General features: G+C 42.9%; 3 protein-coding genes across 3 annotated transcripts in view; 1 reads left to right on the top strand and 2 right to left on the bottom strand.

The window, feature by feature from the left end:
• The first annotated feature begins 267 nt into the window (after nt 1-267).
• Nucleotides 268-20,398, top strand: part of LOC310870334 (receptor-interacting serine/threonine-protein kinase 2-like) — a 76,379-nt gene continuing 56,248 nt past the window's right edge. Inside the window, exons 1-5 of the mRNA XM_083781517.1 lie at nt 268-492; nt 3,496-3,645; nt 4,204-4,343; nt 4,494-4,546; nt 4,828-4,970. Coding sequence (XP_083637643.1) covers nt 355-492; nt 3,496-3,645; nt 4,204-4,343; nt 4,494-4,546; nt 4,828-4,883 — 537 coding nt within the window. The 5' untranslated portion in view covers nt 268-354 and the 3' untranslated portion in view covers nt 4,884-4,970. The remainder of the gene's footprint in view (nt 493-3,495; nt 3,646-4,203; nt 4,344-4,493; nt 4,547-4,827; nt 4,971-20,398) is intronic.
• LOC310871379 (histone H2B 1/2-like) lies at nt 12,258-12,512 on the bottom strand (the record flags this gene model as incomplete). Its single annotated transcript, XM_083782864.1, has 1 exon — nt 12,258-12,512. A coding segment is annotated over one exon (255 nt), but the record flags the coding sequence as incomplete, so codon positions are not given.
• On the bottom strand, nt 14,101-14,412 carry LOC310870854 (histone H4; the record flags this gene model as incomplete). Its single annotated transcript, XM_083782199.1, has 1 exon — nt 14,101-14,412. The coding sequence occupies one exon, from the start codon at nt 14,410-14,412 to the stop codon at nt 14,101-14,103; it is 312 nt and encodes a 103-aa protein (XP_083638325.1).

The following is a 20,398-nucleotide window of genomic DNA, read 5'->3' as shown; positions in this document are numbered from 1 at the left end:
AGAGAGTGGCAAAGGGCCAATTGGAGACGACAGTCTGGAGGACTGGGAATTCATGGGCTCAGGGAGCTTTGGGTTGGTCCTTAAGGCCACACACAAGCTCCTGGGCAAAGTGGCCATAAAGCTGCTTAATCATGATGACAGGTATGATGACAATGAGCTACATAATGTATCTATTGATAATTATCTTCATTCACACTATTATTTTATTCATGATCTTAGTCAGTTTTACATAATTATAACATTATATATTATTATAACATTTTGGGTTCTAACTGCTGTCTTTCCCCTCCTAAACTGACCCCGTACTGCAGCTCTGGTACGTTGTATGCTGCCTTGTGTCTCGAGGCAAGACACATGGAAGATGCAGAGCAGTTTGTTCCCAGGGTCTATGGGATGTACCGCGGCCGGCCCCCCATGATGGGCAGAGAGATGCAGGGTATAGTGATGGAGCTGATGGAGGGAGGCTGCCTGGAGTCCTTTCTGCTCACCAAGGTCTTTATAATTCAACTGAAACTAACTAAATAACCACAACTAAAACTGAAAACGCATCTTCGTCAACTGAACTAAATCAAAACTAGAATAAAAAAACAAAGACGTTAACTAACTGAAAGTGTGTTTACAAATTGTTTGAAATGATAGACACAATGTCCTTAGTTTTAGTTTTTTTCCTTTACATTTTTTAAATCTTTTTGGTGGTTCCCAAACTGTGGTGCGTGCACCCCTTGTGGTGCGCATTAATAATAATAATAATATATACGATTTATATAGCGCTTTTCTAGGTACCCAAAGTCGCTTTACAGAAAGAAGTACAGACATATGTATTAGAAAACAAATTAAAAGGTTTAAAAGGTTAAAAACTAGAAATAAAAATCAAAAGAGGAGCAAACAAGAAGGGTGTGTGTGTGTGTGTGTGTGTGTGTGTGTGTGTGTGTGTGTGTGGGGGGGGGGGGTTATGTAGGGAAAGCCAGTTTGAAAAGGTGCGTTTTGAGTGTGCTTTTGAACATTTCGAAGGTGGGGGCAGCTCTGATGTGGGTTGGGAGTGAGTTCCAAAGAGAAGGGGCAGCCACTGCGAAGGCCCTGTCTCCCCATGTCCGTTTGTTGGATCTGTGGGGTTCCAGTTGGTTGGCAGTGCTTGACCTGAGGGAGCGGGAGGGGACATGGCGGTTGATGAGTTCAGAGACTTAGAGGGGGGCCTGGTTGTTGAGGGTTTTGTAGGTGATGGTGAGTATTTTGAATTCAATTCTGGACTTGACTGGGAGCCAGTGGAGTTCGCGGAGGATGGGTGTGATGTGGTCCCTGGATCTGGTTCTGGTGAGTAGGTGGGCGGCGGAATTTTGAACATATTGTAGTTTTTTGAGGACCTTGGTGGTGACGCCATACAGGAGGCTATTGCAGTAGTCGAGTCTGGATGTGATGAAGGCATGAATGAGTGTTTCAGCGGCCGTGTGGGATAGCTTGGGACGAAGGCGGGCAATGTTACGGAGGTGGAAAAAGGCGGTTTTGGTGATCTGGTTGACATGGGGCTGGAAGGAGAGGGTGGGGTCAAGGATGACACCAAGGTTGCGGACTCGGGTGGAGGGGGTGACAGTGGAGCCATCAATGGTGAGGGAGAAGTCATGGGAGGAGCGGGTGAGTGAGTCAGGGCCAATGATGAGGATTTCAGATTTATTGCAGTTGAGTTTTAGGAAGTTTGTTTGCATCCATGTTTTGATGTCAGTCAGGCAGGAGGTGAGAGTGGAGTGGGTGATGGCGGTGATGGTTTTGGCAGGGAGATACAGTTGAGTGTCATCGGCATAACAGTGGAAGCGGAGACCATGAGTGCGGAGTATCTGGCCAAGGGGGAGCATGTAGAGGATGAAGAGGAGGGGACCAAGTACTGAACCTTGGGGGACGCCGTGGGTGACAGGTGACGTGAGTGATTGGCAGTTATTGATGGAAATAAAATGCTGTCTGTCAGTGAGATATGATTGGAACCAGGAGAGGGCAGTGTCAGTGATTCCGAGGGTGGATTTGAGGCGTGAGATGAGTATGGAGTGGTGAATGGTGTCGAAGGCGGCACTGAGGTCAAGGAGGATGAGGATGTTGAGTGAACCGGTGTCAGCAGATAGCAGGAGATCGTTGGTGACTCTGAGGAGGGCAGTTTCAGTGCTGTGTTTGGTGCGGAAGCCGGATTGAAATTGTTCATATAGGTGGTTTGTTTCCAGGTATGCAGTGATTTGGTTTGTGACGACTCGTTCCAGAATTTTTGACAGAAATGGGAGGTTTGAGATGGGCCGATAGTTATTGGGGGAGTCAGGGTCGAGGTGTGATGGATCGATGTGATGGAGGCAAGTGGAGGCAAGTTTTAGGGAAGGGGGAACGAAACAGGAGATGGAGATGGCGTCAGAGAGGGATACGGAGAGAGACAAGGGTTTGATGGATTTTAACTTCCGGAACTTTATGGTGCGTTTTAGCTTCTCGTGGGGGGTGGGGGTGTCAATGTGGAAGTCTATGGCAAAGTGATCTGAGATGGTGGCACCAACATTGGTGCTAGATATTTGGCTGATACTGGAGTTGGTGGAGCAGACTAGGTCAAGGGTATGGCCTTTAACATGGGTGGGGAAATCGATGTGTTGAGTGAAATTGAACAGTGTCAGGATGTCCATAAATTCGGAAGCAGCTGTGCAAGTGGATTTTTCCACATGGAAATTGAAGTCACCCAGGAGTGTGACAGATGGGGATATGGAACACAGTTGTGTGAGAAATCCTGATAGGTCGGAGAGAAAAGATGGGTTGGGCTTAATATGACTGCGATGACCAGGGGTTTGGGGCCGGATAGTTTGAAAGTGAGGGATTCGAATGATGGTGGGGCCTGGATGGGGATTTTGGTTAATTTGATGTTAAGCCGGTGGATGACAGCAATACCACCACCGGCACGTCCGTCCAGGCGAGGATTGTCCATATAGGAATAGCCGGAGGGGGTAGATTTGTTAAGTGTGATGTATTCCTGAGGTTTTTGCCAGGTTTCAGTGATGAATATAAAATCCAGATGTAGTTATTGATAATGGATTCCTTGAGGTTGAGAGAACGGGAGTTAAACAGTGCGCATTTGAGATGAGATGGTATGCAAGAACCTTCTAGGGGGTGCGTGACATGAAAAGGCTAATGGTGGTGCTATGGTTTTATTTAAAATATATAAACATATTGTGGCAAGTAGGCCTATATGTATAATATAGCCTATGCTGCATTATATATGCCATATTCAGGTTCATATTATGTGCATATAGGAAATATATGTCTCTATATAGCTTATGCAATTTTTATTTCCATGTGGGGGTGCGTCAGCTAGGTCAGGAGGTAACAGGGGGTGCATGGCCAGAAAAGTTTGGGAACCACTGCCCTAGTACACGACAGGCCTACTTACTCTGACCGTTATGAATCCTGCTGCTGGGGGTGGATAATAACAAAGAACTAAAGCTAACACTAAATCCAAAACTATTCTTAACCTTTCTACAGACCCAGTCTAAACCTCCACCCTGGCCCCTGGCGTTCCGTCTAGCCCACCAGGTGGCACTAGCCATGGACTTCCTCCACTGTAAGAAGAACCTTGTGCACATGGACCTGAAACCAGCCAATATCCTGCTGGATGCCGACTTCAATGCCAAGGTACACAATATACAATAATTATACATCCAGCAGAACTAAATGTCAGGGAGGGACTAGTGGAGAAGAGATCCAGTAGAACTAAATGTCAGGGAGGGACTAGTGGAGGAGAGATCAAGTAGAACTAAATGTCAGGGAGGGACTAGTGGAGAAGAGATCCAGTAGAACTAAATGTCAGGGAGGGACTAGTGGAGAAGAGATCCAGTAGAACTAAATGTCAGGGAGGGACTAGTGGAGAAGAGATCCAGTAGAACTAAATGTCAGGGAGGGACTAGTGGAGAAGAGATCCAGTAGAACTAAATGTTAGGGAGGGACTAGTGGAGAAGAGATCCAGTAAAACTAAACGTGAGGGAAGAGATCCAGTGAAACTAAATGTCAGGGAGGGACTAGTGGAGAAGAGATCAAACATTTCACGTGACTAAAATCTGACAAAAACTAAATGAAACTGTATTCAAAGGACTGGCTAAAACTAAATCCAAATTTGCTCTTGAAATGAACAGTTCTCGTCACTGCATGTCCCGCTTAAACAACATCATAAACGCCTCCTCTTTCTGTCAACAGATAGCAGATTTTGGCCTGTCTACGGTGACCAACAGTGTCAAGTCGACCAACCATACAAACAAAGGAGGCACTGCCTCCTACACCCCCCCTGAGGGTTTTGGACCGACATACCGCCGTGTTCGCTCCTACGATGTTTACAGGTGACTAACTATATCTAGATACTTACCACCATGTTCACTATGATGTTACAGGTGAATTCTGTTGCTACTACATCAGTCATAAATACAATGAAGTTTTTATAGTGTGAAAACCTCTTTCTAATGCTTGGATGTTTCCCGTCTTTTTATTAGCTACGGCATACTTCTCTGGACCATTCTCACTGGAGAGAGTCCCTATCCAGCTGGTAAACTATTTGCGCGCGCACACACACACACGCACGCACGCACGCACGCACGCACGCACGCACGCACGCACGCACACACACACACACACACACACACACACACACACACACACACACACACACACACACACACACACACACACACACACACACACACACACACACACACACACACGTAATAAAATGTTCCTCTATTTTATGTAGGGGTGGGTCGGACCATGTTGGAGTTCCACATTTGCGAGAGGGGAGCGAGACCAGATCTTTGTAAAATCGATGTCCAGAAAGCAGCTGGATTAGAAGATCTGGTGGAGCTCATGCAGAGATGCTGGGACTCTGAGCCCAACAAGAGGCCTTCGTTTGCAGGTAAATCTATTCATGCAGAGATGCTGGGACTCTGAGCCCAACAAGAGACCTTCGTTTGCAGGTAAATCTATTCATGCAGATGCTGGGACTCTGAGCCCAACAAGAGACCTTCGTTTGCAGATAAATCTACCTGTCACTGCACCAGTGAGAAGGTCTATTGAAATCACAAAAGATTATTCTTTGCACTAATGAAAAGCGTTTTTGTTTTTGAGGCACTAAACTTACTCGAAAAGTTGCGCAGCTTTTTGCACACACATCACAAGTTTGTGCTTGAAGCCCCACAATACATGTATGAAGATCGGTACACACCTGTATTATGTCCACACTTACAAAAACGTCTCTTGGCGTCATGACCGAAACCAAACAGGAAGTCAGCCATTTTGAATTTATTGTCATTCTGTTAACCTGACTCCGCCAGATGGTGGCAGTATTGAGTTCACCGGTTCCCTCCTCCTGCCTCCATCTGGTCTCTCTCAAGCAGAAACGATGAACCCGTAAGCAGCGGGACAATAATTTTGAGTTGTAGTCTTGTTAGGTTGTTTACATTTGCGCTGTGTCACAGCTTCAATACGTCATAAGTCTCACGTTGATCCCGCCTCTAGCGCCCGCAACTCTTAAATACGTGAGGACTTGGCCTGGGCTGGCCTAGCGGTCCAGGCACCCTAGGGTGGTATTCAGCGTGTCGAGGGTTCAAGTCCTGAGCCCGGCGACCTTTGCTACGTGTCTTCCCGCATCTTTGTCCCCCTTTCCTGTCAAACTACTGTAAAACCTATCAATAACTTTAGGCAAAAGGCTCCCAATAATATCTTATAAAAAAAGTGATTCTTTCATGTTTTTTCATTTCAGTATGCGTTGAAGTGACAAGTTGTGTTTTTTCAAGACATGAGGAGGGAATCTCTGCTGCCTGTGACCTCCTGAATCCCCCTCCTTCTGTTTCTGCTCCTCCTGGTGCTCCAGGGCTCACCATCAGAAAGGCCTTTTTAAAACGTGAGTCCATGTTGATACACAGCTTTTACACAGTGGAACTGTTTGGATATCAGTATACAATGTACATAGTCAAATACCAGCTCAGCCTTAAAGACGTAATTAAATAAAGAGAGAGAGAGAGAGAGAGAGAGAGAGAGAGAGAGAGAGAGAGAGAGAGAGAGAGAGAGAGAGAGAGAGAGAGAGAGAGAGAGAGAGCGAGAGAGCGCAAGAGAGAGAAAGACACAACTGCCTACAGCTGCTATAGCTACACGCACGCGCAATGAGACAGTTTTTACAAGTTATGTTGTGACGTGGAAACGTGTCCACGCTTGTCAGTCTTTACACACACACACACACAAAGTTTGTTGTGACGTTGAAACGTGCGCATGCGTCAGTCAATTTCATCATGTGTACATACTGTTTTCTCTAACAGATTCCTCTCCTCTGTCATTGGATCCAAACACAGCGAAGAGAACCCTCGTCCTGTCAGAGAACAACAGGAAGGTGACTGAAACAGATGTAGACCAACCTTATGCAGATAATCCTCTGAGATTTACCTCTAGGTCTAATGTGTTGAGTAAAGAATGTATATCTGAACCGCGTTACTTTGAAGTGGAATGGAGTGGAAAGTGGGTTGGTATAGCAGTGTGTCAGGATGACATCAACAGAAAGAATTGGGGTCCATCATGCTTTGGATCCACTCCTCAGTCATCGATGTTATATTACTCTGATTGTTATAAACGCTACATGTCCAATCACAACAACATTGACACTGAAGTGTCAGGAACTGTTCCCTCCACAAGGGGGAGCCACAGGGTGGGGGTGTATGTAGATCCACCAGCAGGTGTTGTGTGTTTCTACCATGTGTGTGGAAACACAATGAGTCTCCTTCATACAGAGAGGATGACCTTCACACGACCTCTGTATGCAGGGATATATGTTGTTGCTGCTACAGCAGAGGTCTGTGAGATCTGGTAAACATGTTGAACCCAGGGGGGCAGTCAGACAGATATTTTGTGAATCGTACCAAAACCTAACGTTCTCATGGAAGACAGTTGACTGGCCCTTAAATAGGCTACCCGCTGCTATAGGCCTATTATTGTTATATATCATTGACCTAAATGGCGTTATATCATTATCAACAATGATAGTGTGATTTATTAAAAAAGGGTTATTCTTATGTCTTTTTCATAAATTGCTTTGGACATGTGGAAAACGTAGTTAAACATGTGACACATTAGGCCTATAGTTAATACTTTACCTGGATAACATCATCTTTTCGTTTTGACATGAAATAATAATCCTGTACAGTCACCATGTAGCGTTTGGTTTCATTAGCGTGATTGTGACAAAAAAGCCTGCAGCTGCTGCTGCCCTCAGAGCATACATGAACGGTAAAGATACCAAGGATTGGACAGTGCTATACGCAACATGGAAGTAACACTGACTCGAAGCCGTTTATAAATCACAGTCAGTGAACAGACGAGTCAACTTTTCACCGCCGTTTGGTGTGTCGTCGTCACCGTCGTCCGTCCGCCCCCCGCCGCATAATCAGAAGCGGGAAAACTTGGAATTCCCCTCTCGCGTACCACTAGTGGCACGTGTCCTGCGGACCGGCACTGGTCCGCATACCGGTGGTTGGGAACCTCAGCTGAGCGGGTTCTCCAGGGCTCTGTACAATTTAGGCATTTAGCAGACGCTCTTAATCCAGAGCGACTTACATTAAGCAAGAACAAAAAAGCATGGGAATACATCACATAAAAAGCATTTATCATGCAACATGCGTAAGCTAAGAACGTAACAGTGGAATATCTATATAATGAAACTATACATATAAACTATACATATATATACTATACTATGCTATACATAATGTACTATGACGTGCTAGGACTACCTACAATGCAATTATAGTGCTGTCTACATAACATGCTATACAGACGCTATAAGTCTGTATCAAATGCTATCTAAGTCTACTCTGTACTTGGAACTGTCTAGGAAAATGTGTAATTTCCTTCGTTTTTAAAGCGGGTTTTGGCAGGTTTAGTTTAGATTTGGTGAAAATGCTAAATTCAGATTTTTTTAAGTTTTAGTTTAAGTTTTTATGTAATGTATTGGTGCCACGATCAGGGGCATTCAAAAAAGCAAAATAAATAAAATACAATAAAATATCAGATCAGCCTCGTTTGACATCTTTTTTTTCTGTGTTTAAATGTTGAAAAAATTAATATTTTATTTAAGGTTTAGCATTATTGATTGATTTATCATGGAGATAACGATATAAATTATTATTAAGCCTATTAAACTCACAAATTCATACAGCTTATTTACATAAAGTATATACACTTGGAGGTACAGCATTGTGTAAACAAAGTCTATACAGTGGGAGGTACAGCATTGTGTAAACATAAAGTATACAGTTGGAGGAGGTACAGCATTGTGTAAACATAAAGTATATACAGTTGGAGCATTGCATTGTTTGATACATGTTGGGAATAAAGTATTTTTAACAAATAGCAGCATATCTTTCCTCTAGATATACAACATAAAAAGAGACTCAAATTAAAGATAAAGCAGAGGAAAACAAAAACAATCCTCAGGAGCTCTGGAAGCTGCTAAACAACCACGGCTGCGGTCAGAAACTAAAACCAGGTTTGCAAACATAATCAAATCGAACGACACCCTCATCACTGGCAAGCTTGACGTAGCCAACTACTTAAACATCTTCTTCACAAACATTGCCACAACCTGGTTAACAAACTGCCCTCCCACTCTGGGCGTTTTGGTGTAGAGCACATCAAAGCCTCCTAGGTGTTTGTAAAGATGATTTTAAGCTGACAATGGTAACAACTGAGGAGGTACTTAAAAAACTGAGTGCCCTTCAACCCCACAAGGCCACTGGCCATGACAATATTCCCTCTACATTTCTCAGAGACTCAGCCATAGCTCCAATCCACCGGCTCTTTTAAGAGCCACCAAATGTGTTATTTGAACAGAAATTATTCATTTGATATAGACTAGCCATGCACTTTAAACTAACATGACTTAGTTGATGTAACTCCCTCAAGTGGTTTCCTCATACTGATTTATTTGAAAGCTTCTAATCAATCCTCCTAATCCACCGTGAAAACTAAACTATGACAAAATACACCCATGTTACAATTAACATAAAACGACAGCATGTACGGTAGAGGCAAACATTTTACGTAACTTTATATAACTGCCTTTATAAAATCGCAGAGAGAACTTGATTTTGTTAGAGAACACTTTCACCTCTATGAGCAGGTCGCGGGGGCCAAGCTAAACAGACCAAAACGGAATGTATTTGGATAGGAGAGGAGGATCGGAGGCCGGCCCTGCTCATGGAGGTGAAAGAGGAAATGAAAATACTTGGCATTTTCTTTGCTAATAGGGACTGTGCTAAAAATAATTGGGACAGAAAATAAACTGAAATACATGCCGAAGTTGAAAAATGGAAAGTTAGGGACACAACTTATAAATCGAGAATAGGGATTGTAAAAACATTTATTTTATCAAAGTTATTGTTCCTGGCCACCATTTTTCCGCCACCTGAGAAGTGCATAACAAGAATTAATAGGATGTGTGTACGTTTGATTTGGGGAAACAACCGGGAGGTTACCAAAAGGATTTTTATGTTTAAAAGTGTCAAAGAGGGAGGCCTTGGCGCAATGGACGTCGGCAGCAAAATAATGATTGCATTCTGTAAAAATGTGGCTAGGGGCATTCTGTGTGGAGCAGCTTGGGTAGGAGACCTCAAAACATGGAGAAAACAGAGGGGCAGGGGCAGACTGTCACTGCCATACTATAAATTGGCATATGGGGATTTCACCACAAAACATAGCAATTTAAATATTAACTGGGGAACCCAATCAAATAAAATAATATATAATTTAATAAGTAATAAGATATATGGAGGTATGGTACGTTTTAAACACTGCTCCTTTGAAGAAAGTAAAAACCTAGTAAATAATTTTAACAGCGGCCTCGTCACTGGAAACATGCAGGACGTTATGTGGCTAACTGCCCACGGTAGACTTCCAACTAGAGCAGTGGTTAAATGGAGTTGCTTTGTGACCACAACGGAATGCCCCATGCCAGACTGTGAAGAGCTAGAGACCATATGGCACTTGCTCATCGACTGCAATAGGTCAAAAGCAATCTGGAGCAAGATGCACGATATAGGCCTGAGGGTGCCATGCCACAGAGACATTTTGTACGGTATTTTTAACTGCGGAAAAGAAAATTATGATATATTTTGGGTTTGTATTAGCGTGACAATTTTTAAGATTTGGAAGACTCGGTGCAAAATGTCAATGGACAACGTGGTAATTGACGCAAACACTGTTTTTAAACATATTAAAACCGAACTTAAAAGGAAAAAAACAATGGACCTGAAGAGACTGCACACGCACCTAAACTGGCCCACCTTGGCACTGTAGTAATTCTAGAACAGCCCAGACAAATAGTAATATCCTGATGTGACCCCCGGTTGCGTCTACATGTTTTATACTTTTAAATGTTCATGCTGAGTGTGTGGCTCTGGGGGTCTTGCTGCATGCCAGCGGATAGACACACATGGCACCAAAGCATGGTGCTATTTGTTGGCGGGTGGCGAGGCCTTCAGAACAGCACATGCAGGTGCAGGCATTTGGGCGTTAGGGGGTGCTGCGGATAGTACACATGGCACCAAAGCATGGTGCTGTTCGCTCGCGCTCTCTGGCGCCTAGGTGTCTGTGCTTTTTGATGTATGTATTATGTATTATGATGTATGTATTTGATGTGATGTATTTATATGATGACAAGCAGCATATTATCTGTATGGATCTCTAAACGTTGATATATGAAATGTGATGACTTGTAACTTTGTGGAAATTTAATAAAATACTTAGAAAAAAAAAAAAGCAAACATTTTACCAAAGTAAAATACAGACAGAAACGAACAACATACCCGGTTGGCTGCGCGCAAAACAAAAGGGGTATCTCTTCAGTCTTCAGGACCTTATAACCCTTCTTATGACTTTAGTTAGACATGCAGGGCTGTATTTTGCGTGTCTTAAGTACCAGGTCTTATTCCCTAACTTGAGTAAACTAAAGACCTGGAGGCGTGATCAATGCCATTTGGCTATTCTGAGTGGCCAAAGAGCATTGATCACGCCTCCAGGTCTTTAGTTTACTCAAGTTAGGGAATAAGACCTGGTACTTAAGACACACAAAATACAGCCCGCAGTCTCTTGTGACCTTTTAACTTTAAAAGTCTTTGTGTGCGCAGTGTGAAACGGAGCTTCTGCACCTTGCTGCTTCTAGATGCTTGTTGCTTGATTGCTTATACAAAAGTCCTGTGTACCCCATTAACATGAGAGCAAACCAAACGAGATACAGAACATGACTTTGACTCTTCAAAATAAAAGCATTACAACAACTTGACACAAAAATAATAATGTTTTAAACATAAATGTGACTTAAACTATGAACTTCTTAATTATGAACTTAGACCCTTTAGAAATATAAAAAACAATTATGAATTTATTTTAGCCTTATTATGAACTTGGTCATAGAGAAATAAAGAAAAATATATTACTCATAAATAATCCTGCTTCATTTCGACTGAACAAACTCCAAAGGCTCTTTTAAGAGCCACCCAACTGTTTCTATATTAGTCATTTCCAATATCCCCGTCAAAGTAAGCTCACTTTATAAGGGCATCGCTATTACGCTTCCTAGTTCATAATACATACTTTAAATGTATGTTGTCACAGTCTGACCATGTCTCCATTACCCTTCCTAGTTCATAAAACATACCATACTTTAAATGTATCTTGTCACAGTCTGACTGTCTGCATTACCAGCAGTGTTTTATTAATGTCTTTGTTCTGATGTAATTAAAAGTTGGCCTAATTTAATTCGATAATTGATTCTCATTCGTGTGCTCAATTGATCCTGTAAACATGTGGGGGCTAAATACATTTATGCTACATGTACACAAGGTTTTATTTTTCATTGATCCTGTCAGTGTGCCAAAAAATGCAGCTCGTCTTCTATAAGCATGAGCATTTAAATCACAATGATAGATGTTTAAACATACTGCACCTTAACTTGGGTGGATAACATTCTACTTGAATCTACACATATTGAAGCTATATGCAATTGAAATATGAATCTATACATGTCCACAAGCCCCTTCATAAACATAAGACATCCATTCTGTTGCTTATTAATTAAACAATGCCCATTACTTATTACCCAATGTATGACTGGTTTATCTGCGAGACTGTGATATCCTTCTAGTATCAGAATAAACGCTTTCTTGGAAAAGATGGGTGGTCCTTAAAAGGACCGTTGTGTTTAGAGCAGACAGAACGGTTTACTTGGAGCTGGTGTACTTGGTCACAGCCTTGGTGCCTTCAGACACGGCGTGCTTGGCCAGCTCACCGGGGAGCAGCAGGCGGACGGCGGTCTGAATCTCCCTGGATGAGATGGTGCGGCGCTTGTTGTAGTTAGCCAGTTTGGAGGCTTCACCGGCGATGCGCTCGAAGATGTCGTTGACGAAGGAGTTCATGATGCCCATGGCCTTGGAAGAGATACCGGTGTCGGGGTGGACCTGCTTCAGGACCTTGTAGGCCTACACGTAGATGGCGTAGCTCTGCTTCCTGGACTTTCTGCGCTTCTTGCCGCCCTTCGCGGCGGTCTTGGTGACGGCTTTCTTGGAGCCTTTCTTGGGCGCTGGTTTCGCTACTTCAGGCATCGTGGTTGTATTCAATAGAACAGTTCAGATGCAGTGAAGAGGTCTGAGGGTGCTCTCTCTCGTACCACTATTTATACAGAGCCAATGCAAATGAAGTGTGTGGCTCCCAGCATATGATTGGCTTATCCTGCCACAAAGAGTGAGTCTTTGGGTGCGTTCGGAAATGCGCACCGGGAGCGCACTCGCCTATTAGTTTGCATTGCACAGTGCGCTCAGTGCGCTATTTCCGAACGCGCCCTTTGTTTTCTGTCGGGTGCTCTATTGTCCTCATTGTGAGGGACATTCATTTCATGGTAAATGTATCATTTAAAGCCCCTTTTTATCATAATGTGTTTTGTTTTGTTTTTGCATTGATCCTCCTTTATGACACGCACATTTCCCCATGATAAAGGTATATCTATATCTGCATATTCATTGAGACACCATATTCCCTGCGTTAGTATAATATAATAATAAGTTAATGAATTGTTACTATTATGACTTCTAAAGCCAGAATAGAGAGCTCAGAGCTGGCAGGTGTGTTCTTATGTCATTCCTAGCCTGTTTATAAAACAATGAAAGATGATGGTTCTCATCACTCCAGGGAAACACTGTATTCTGAATATTGTACATGTCCAGGCCTCAGGTCCTACCTGACAGAAACCGACCTGCTGAAACCAGGAACCGGATTAACTACTACATGTTCTTTATTGGCACCAAATTTCATTCATCCCGAGAGCTTAACCAGAAGTAATAGAAACTGTTGTTTTGATAGTTGTTTTTAGCCACTCCTATAATGTTTGTTTTTAGTTCAATGTTTGTTTTAAAAACGCCATTGACAATAAAGATAATTTAATGTTTGTTTTGTCAACGTTTGTTTCACATCATTACATCACCTAATCATAGCAACATGAGTTAGATGATAAGAGCGCCCCTGACTTCACACGGGTGTGATTTTTAATATACAGAGCGGTCCTCTTGTCTGGAATTATAAGAAACATCTAAATGCATAGTTATGCAATGATGTTTCCCAATACATTTGAGACTACTGTCTTCTTAACCTCTATATTTGGAAGGTTGAACTGAGTTGGCTTTGTACTTGTTCTCCTCCACCCCGTCTGCTCTTAATTCCCTGTAGGTCTACATCTGCTTTAATGTGTTGCACTGTCAGCTTGTAGATCTGCCATTATATTCTCTATCTAAACTATTGTATTCGTTACCCGTGTTCAACAACAGTCTTATTGTAACACCACATGAAATAGACGAACAAGTTAGCTCAATAGACTATAATATTTGGTAATACTCTTTAAATATAAAGATTAAATATCAAATCAACCCGGCCCCGGTACATGAAAGTTATCAAAACTACAATTAAAGATATATTATCCATTACTATACAAATCCAAGGCAAAGAACTCTGTAGAGAAAATATGGGTGGCTCTTAAAAGAGCCTTTGGGTTGTTGGTAGATCAAGTCAGCATCATTAACCTCCGAAGCCGTACAGAGTGCGTCCCTGTCTCTTCAGAGCATAGACAACATCCATGGCGGTCACGGTCTTTCTCTTGGCGTGCTCGGTGTAGGTGACGGCGTCACGGATCACGTTCTCCAGGAACACCTTGAGGACACCGCGGGTCTCCTCGTAGATCAGACCGGAGATGCGCTTCACGCCGCCACGGCGAGCCAGACGGCGGATAGCAGGCTTGGTGATTCCCTGGATGTTATCACGAAGAACCTTGCGATGGCGCTTGGCGCCACCTTTTCCAAGACCTTTTCCTCCCTTGCCTCGACCTGACATTTTGAGCAGTAGTGTAGTTGAAGATAGAAAATTTAATGACTTTGAGAGCTCAGAGCCTTGCCTTTTTATGTGTGTTCTGAGGACGTAAGGGAGGACTGGCAAAGAGAGAGCTACGTGGGCGTTGCCAATGTGCACCCCCCCCCCCACACACACACACACACACTCCTCCCCCATGGTCACATCACCCATTTGTTTTTACAGTAATATTGCTATTCAACTCTATAATCATATAATTGCTGTTATTTTTGGTCAATATCTTTGCCACTCCAATATTGCTTTCCCTGTTTTTATTAGTTTTATTCCTTGGCATTATTATTATTATTATAATGGGTTTGTATAGGAAGGGGGCGGGGCAGATACAATTAATATCAAATATCTAAATTCTTCATCAAGCAACTTAGGAACTTCCCTTTACATAAAACTGAGTAGATGATGAAATGACCAAAAGTTTTTCTGAAAGTGAAATATCCCTTGAACTCCTCTATAGCATATACAGTAAATGCTGTTAATTTAAAGCATATTCAATGTTTTGTCAATCCAAGAGACTGATACAATATTGTAGGCCTATATGTGCATTTGCTGTTACCATTTGTACAGCATTAATAACTCCATGACTTGCTTATTTGAGATGATGTAGAGGTGGTTACTATTTATAATAATGTGTGTGATGTGGAGCTATATGCCCACTATTCAATGGTCATTTTGAACCAAACAGTGATTTATGGTAAATGTAGCACAATTTGTTTTGTGAGAGAAATGGCCAGATTATAATACAGGTCAGCTGCCTTCCTGTCCTGCAGAAATGTTTAACTAATACATAATCAGTTTGTCTCATCTCTTTATGAACCATTTGTGATATTTGACTATTAGTAAACAAACTGGTTATTATTCCAGTGCAATGCTGTATAAAGTGAGGATACTCTTATAGAACAACCATTCTGACCTGAGATCAGATTCATACGAGGTTTCCACTGGACACACACTGGTCTGATGAACCCATTCTGACCTGAGATCAGATTATAAAAATGTCAGTCGTTCTTCGATTTTTCAAAAATAGCAGACCTACAAGCTCGTATGAGCTTGTAGATCTGCTATTTTTCAATAGCTAAAGCATAACATGATGCTAACACCAAAATGGGTTCCCGTTCAGAATGGGTTAAAAGCATAGACTGTAAAAAATATGGACAAAGCGTTCGCCGGGTCTAACATGGACGTAAAATGAAGCCTGTTATTCCTGCACTGTAAGTCGCCATCTTTCTAGATCCGTTTGGTACCAGCTGGCCATTGGCTGGCTCCGTTTTGGACCAGCTGGCCATTGGCTGCCCAGACAACGAGGCGGGACTTCCCCCCCTTCTTCTCCGTTGGTTTTTATTTTGACTCGAGTGGGAGGGGAATCCCGATCATAGACTGTAATGGTAGCCACGCCCCTCAGAACATACGCGATGTTTTTTTTTCTTTATGGTCATTTTTTTAATTAATGGGACCATCATTTTCCAAAAAGAATATTATGACATTAGAAATGAGACTTTAAACTAGTGACTGGAAGCAGAAAGTATTCATGACCATGTTTATTAAGGTAATACAGTCTAGGTGAAGTTGGGCCAAAATACATGGGCCTCTATGGAGCTATGGGGCTTTTTGGGTCCAGTCCAGCGCCACAACAGGCCATTATTATGAACTACCGATTTCAAATGAGGCTTCACGAAATATCTGGCTGACTGCCCCCCTGGTTAAAAGAGCCTTTGGTGGGTATACAGATGTAGCAGTTTACTTATTTTTGGGTGCTGCCTTGGGTTTGGCAACCTTCTTGGCTGGAGTGGGCTTCTTAGCCACTTTCTTGGGGCTCTTGGTGGCCTTCTAGCTACTACTTTCTTAGCAGCAGGCTTGCACACACACACGAAAAAATACTACTTATAAGTAACCCTTTCTCAACAGTGATATCAAAGTACATTATAGTAGTAATGGCAGTGCATATTTAGGTGAGGTGACTTCGAGACAAGCTTGGGGACACGCCAGGTGTCATTTCACCTTTACTTTAATCAGAAAACCAAAATAAATCATATTGCTGAATCATGTTGTAACCAGGATGTCAAAAATGCATAATTTAAATAGTTCAGTAAAACCAAATTAATATTCATGCAAAAATGGTGGCACCGGGATAGTTTACCAGGCTAGCAGAATGGTACATTGATTCTATATTTTACGAGGCAGCTATGTAGAAATAGATAGACCAACAGTAGACCCTTAGCATTAGCCAAAACAATTCAAAAGTAAGTTTAGGAGTAGCCGCCGCCACCTCCACCGTAGCTTCCATCTCCTCCACCAACCTCAATCTCCACCGTTCTTGTCACTGGCGTCCACGACCTGCACAAATATGAGTGGGGGAGAAAATAAAGTCAACATGACATTGATTAAGAATAAATGTGCCAGAGATGGGAAATCCAAATTCAATGATTTGGGGGTAAAAAGCCCATCACTACCTCTTTTCCTTGAGCCATGGCCACGACCTCTGCCACCACCTCCGGAACCACCTCTGGAACGTTCCCCAGCACAAACATGGATCTCACTGCCTTCAAACTCCTGCCATTGTGTCAATAGTATGTACATTAGTACAGCTAACCATTGTCAGTTGTGTAGTATTCGGTGCAGTACCGCGTTGTGTCACCAGGCCACCAAGTGCCTTACAAAATGGCTTCCATCAAACCATCTGTGATATATCATCAACTCACCATTCCATCCATGTTATTAATTGCTTCCATTGCATGCTCTGCCGAATCCAGTGCGTAGTTTAACTGTAGACACAAAGTGTAAAAAGAACATTGAAGAGAATTGAAAAAAATATATACAAGATGAATAAAAGCATGAATGTGAATGGATTTGTGGTTGCCCATATGGATCGCAAGTCGACCGTTTACCATCGACAAGGTTTCCGTATGTGGAGAAACGATTCTTCAACGATTCTTCTGTGGTGACGTTGCTCAGCCCATGAATGAACAGCACATTACAATCCTCTGACTCAGTTTGTCTAAAGAGAACAAAAAAACGGTCACATTTCTGACTCAACCCTTTCCATTGTGTGAAATGTGCTCTAAATAAGCAGATAAAGCTCTGTTATAATCCTGATGTGGGAACACAACCTGACAGAAATCAGAAAGGGACAAAATAGTCTGCCTACTTACCCTACAATCAGCAGAGAGGAGATCAGAACAGCTGTATAACAGCTGAAGAGTGGGAAAGCAGCAGGACCAGATAACATCCCAGCAGAAGGCATAAAGGCAGAGAGCACTGTGAGCTTGTTGCAGCCACTCTTAAAAATGATCTGGAAAGAGGGCCTTAAGTTATTAACATTAAGCTCCCAAAGAAAGGAGACCTGTGCAACTGCAACAACTATAGAGGGATCAACCGGACCTACTCTGTGGCAGGGGAAGTACTAGCCCTGGAACATGACTGCCATGATAATTATCATGACAGTCATGCAGTAACTTTGCCCTGTTTTTTGCAGTCGCTGCATTTACAAGATTTCCGTATATATAAACATTCAGATTTCAAATATAAAGTACTCACAAAGTGTCCCACGGGTGTTAGTTAGTAGCAGCGCGAGCGATTAGAATTGCTGCGTCCCGCGTTGTTTAATAAAAAGCATTTTTGTCCGAGCTCTCCGGCTACTTTTTTCAAACGGGGTTCGTTTGGGAAATCCACAGTTGCACACCGGGAGCGCACTCGCCTATTAGTCTGTATTGGCAGGGCGGTCAGCGTACATATATCGAACACACCGAGTGCCACCCTCCTCCCGACCGATAGGGGCGCGTAGTTGAAAGCCAATGGCAAAATAACACCTCGGATAAAAATGCTTTTTATTAAACAACGCGGGATGCAGAAATTCTAATCGCTGGCGCTGCTACTAACTAACACCCGTGGGACACTTTGTGAGTACTTTATATTTGAAATGCGAATGTTTATATATTTTTATTATTTGTAAATGTAGCGTCTGCAAAGACCAGGGTGAAGTTGCGTCATGACTCTCGTATGAATACGAGAGTCATGTTTACAGGGCTAGGGAAGTACGTGCTAAATGGAGCTCTCCTGGTAAGAATGAAGGACACATAGGATGTGACGGTTTCCGGTTCAACCGGAACGATCCGGTTTCATCTAGTAAACCGGATTAATTTATTTAAACCGACCGAACCGTATTTTTATGTTTGCCGACGGAAGCGGTCGCAACGCTCGCCGCGGTGCTCAGGCTCACTGCTGGCTGCCTGTTGTAGCCTGCAGAGCGGCCAGCAGCCCAGCACACACACAACAGGTGTCAGGTTTCAAGTGAATGGGGGCAGGGGGGTGGAGCTGGGTGGACCACGCAGTGTTGTTTGTTTACAATAAAGTTTCAATAGTCACTGTACAATAATTTTTGTCATGTTGCACACAATCAATTTGGTCATAGCAGCCGCCTGTAGAAACCCCTCATCTCCCGAAGCAGCAGCCCACAGAGACCGCACAGCGAGAATGCTATAGCATTGCAAGAAGCTAAGGCTTAGCTGCTAAGCTAACACAACACCAGCCATGGTGGTGGTGATGTTAGCTAACTTAGCTAATAGCTTAGCGTAGCTTGCTGCTGCTTGGCAGTTCCTTCATCTCTGCCTGTAATTTCTTATTTTGTTACCCCGACACCGGCGCTGCAAAAACAGACAGATCTACAAGCTCTACAATCTCAACTACAATCTCAACTCTTAAACTCCTGCTAGTCCCACTCCGCTTAACTCCAGGCTGCATGAACAGTGCTCGAGCGCTCAGTTTCTGCCCCCTCAATGTCGCAAATCTGGGAATCTTCAATGGCTCTTCTGCACAGCGCAGCAGTAGCTTTGCGTTAGTCAAAACTAAACAGACAGCGAGACGAGCATGTCGACCGTAGCAATGAATGGAGAGACTTATTTGGAATGATTAAATCCATTATTGGCCTGGAGAAAGTTACAGCCGCGCTGCCTCCTCCTCCTCCCTGGCACATTAGCCATGTGCTATATGACGTTTTGTTTACCCTGCGACAGGGGCGAGGGGTTTCTCGTCAGCGAAAAGTCAAGCGGCCAGTGGCTTTAAACAGTAGGTACAGTTGCTCACATTTGGACTGGACACTGGACACGACAGCGATATGTTTTGGACTCTCATGGACCCTATATATCTGGCCTGCCGCCTGGTGCAGATGCATCACGATGCGTTGCCGTTAATTGTTTAATACAAATACAATGCTTAAATAATTGATCCCAAGTAGGCAAGAAAACACTATGGCTTGTTTCCATTTGTGTGAGCATTGAGAAATAAAGACAAATGTGTTAAATCTGTCACTTTGTTGTTCAAATTATGGTCTTTACACCGCTATGGAAAAAAACGAAAATGACTCAAGTGCGCCCTCCAGTGTCCAAAGTCGGTTTTACCGTTTCGGTCGGTTTTTTATTCAATATCGACCCGGTTTTGTAATTTTCAAACCGTCACATCCGACCACCACCTAAGGGACCATGCAGCAAGGAATAAATGTCTCATGTGTCGACCAGATTGCCACTCTTTGCATATTAATCATAGAGCAGGCATTAAACTCCCCACTCTGTCAAATGCCTTCTTGTAGTTGTAAAGTTGATAGAGTGCCCACTAAGCTAGTGAACGTCAACAGCTATTCTGGAATGGCCTGTAGATCGATACACGATGGACAGCTAACAAACCAATTTGAAAAGCAGACCAGGGTCAGAAAAGGGTTGTCCCATTCCTGTTTGACAGAACAAAATAAAGAAATAATGGAATCTGACATTATGGACACAGCTAGATGACTTAGAGTCTAAGTCATCTAGCTGTGTCCATAAAGTCTTAGACGACCTGGCACTACTTTCACTTAGTCACATTCTTGAAAGAAAATGGGGGGGAAAAAAATCAATATTACTATAATGCATTTAGTAAATTATGGTCTCATTAATTTTTTTAATTAATTTGAAATAGGGTATGTTTG

The sequence above is a fragment of the Protomyctophum parallelum genome (genome assembly GCF_964188405.1).
Source record: "Protomyctophum parallelum genome assembly, chromosome: 14".
NCBI lineage: Eukaryota > Metazoa > Chordata > Actinopteri > Myctophiformes > Myctophidae > Protomyctophum > Protomyctophum parallelum.
This window is presented reverse-complemented; position numbering and strand designations above follow the sequence as displayed.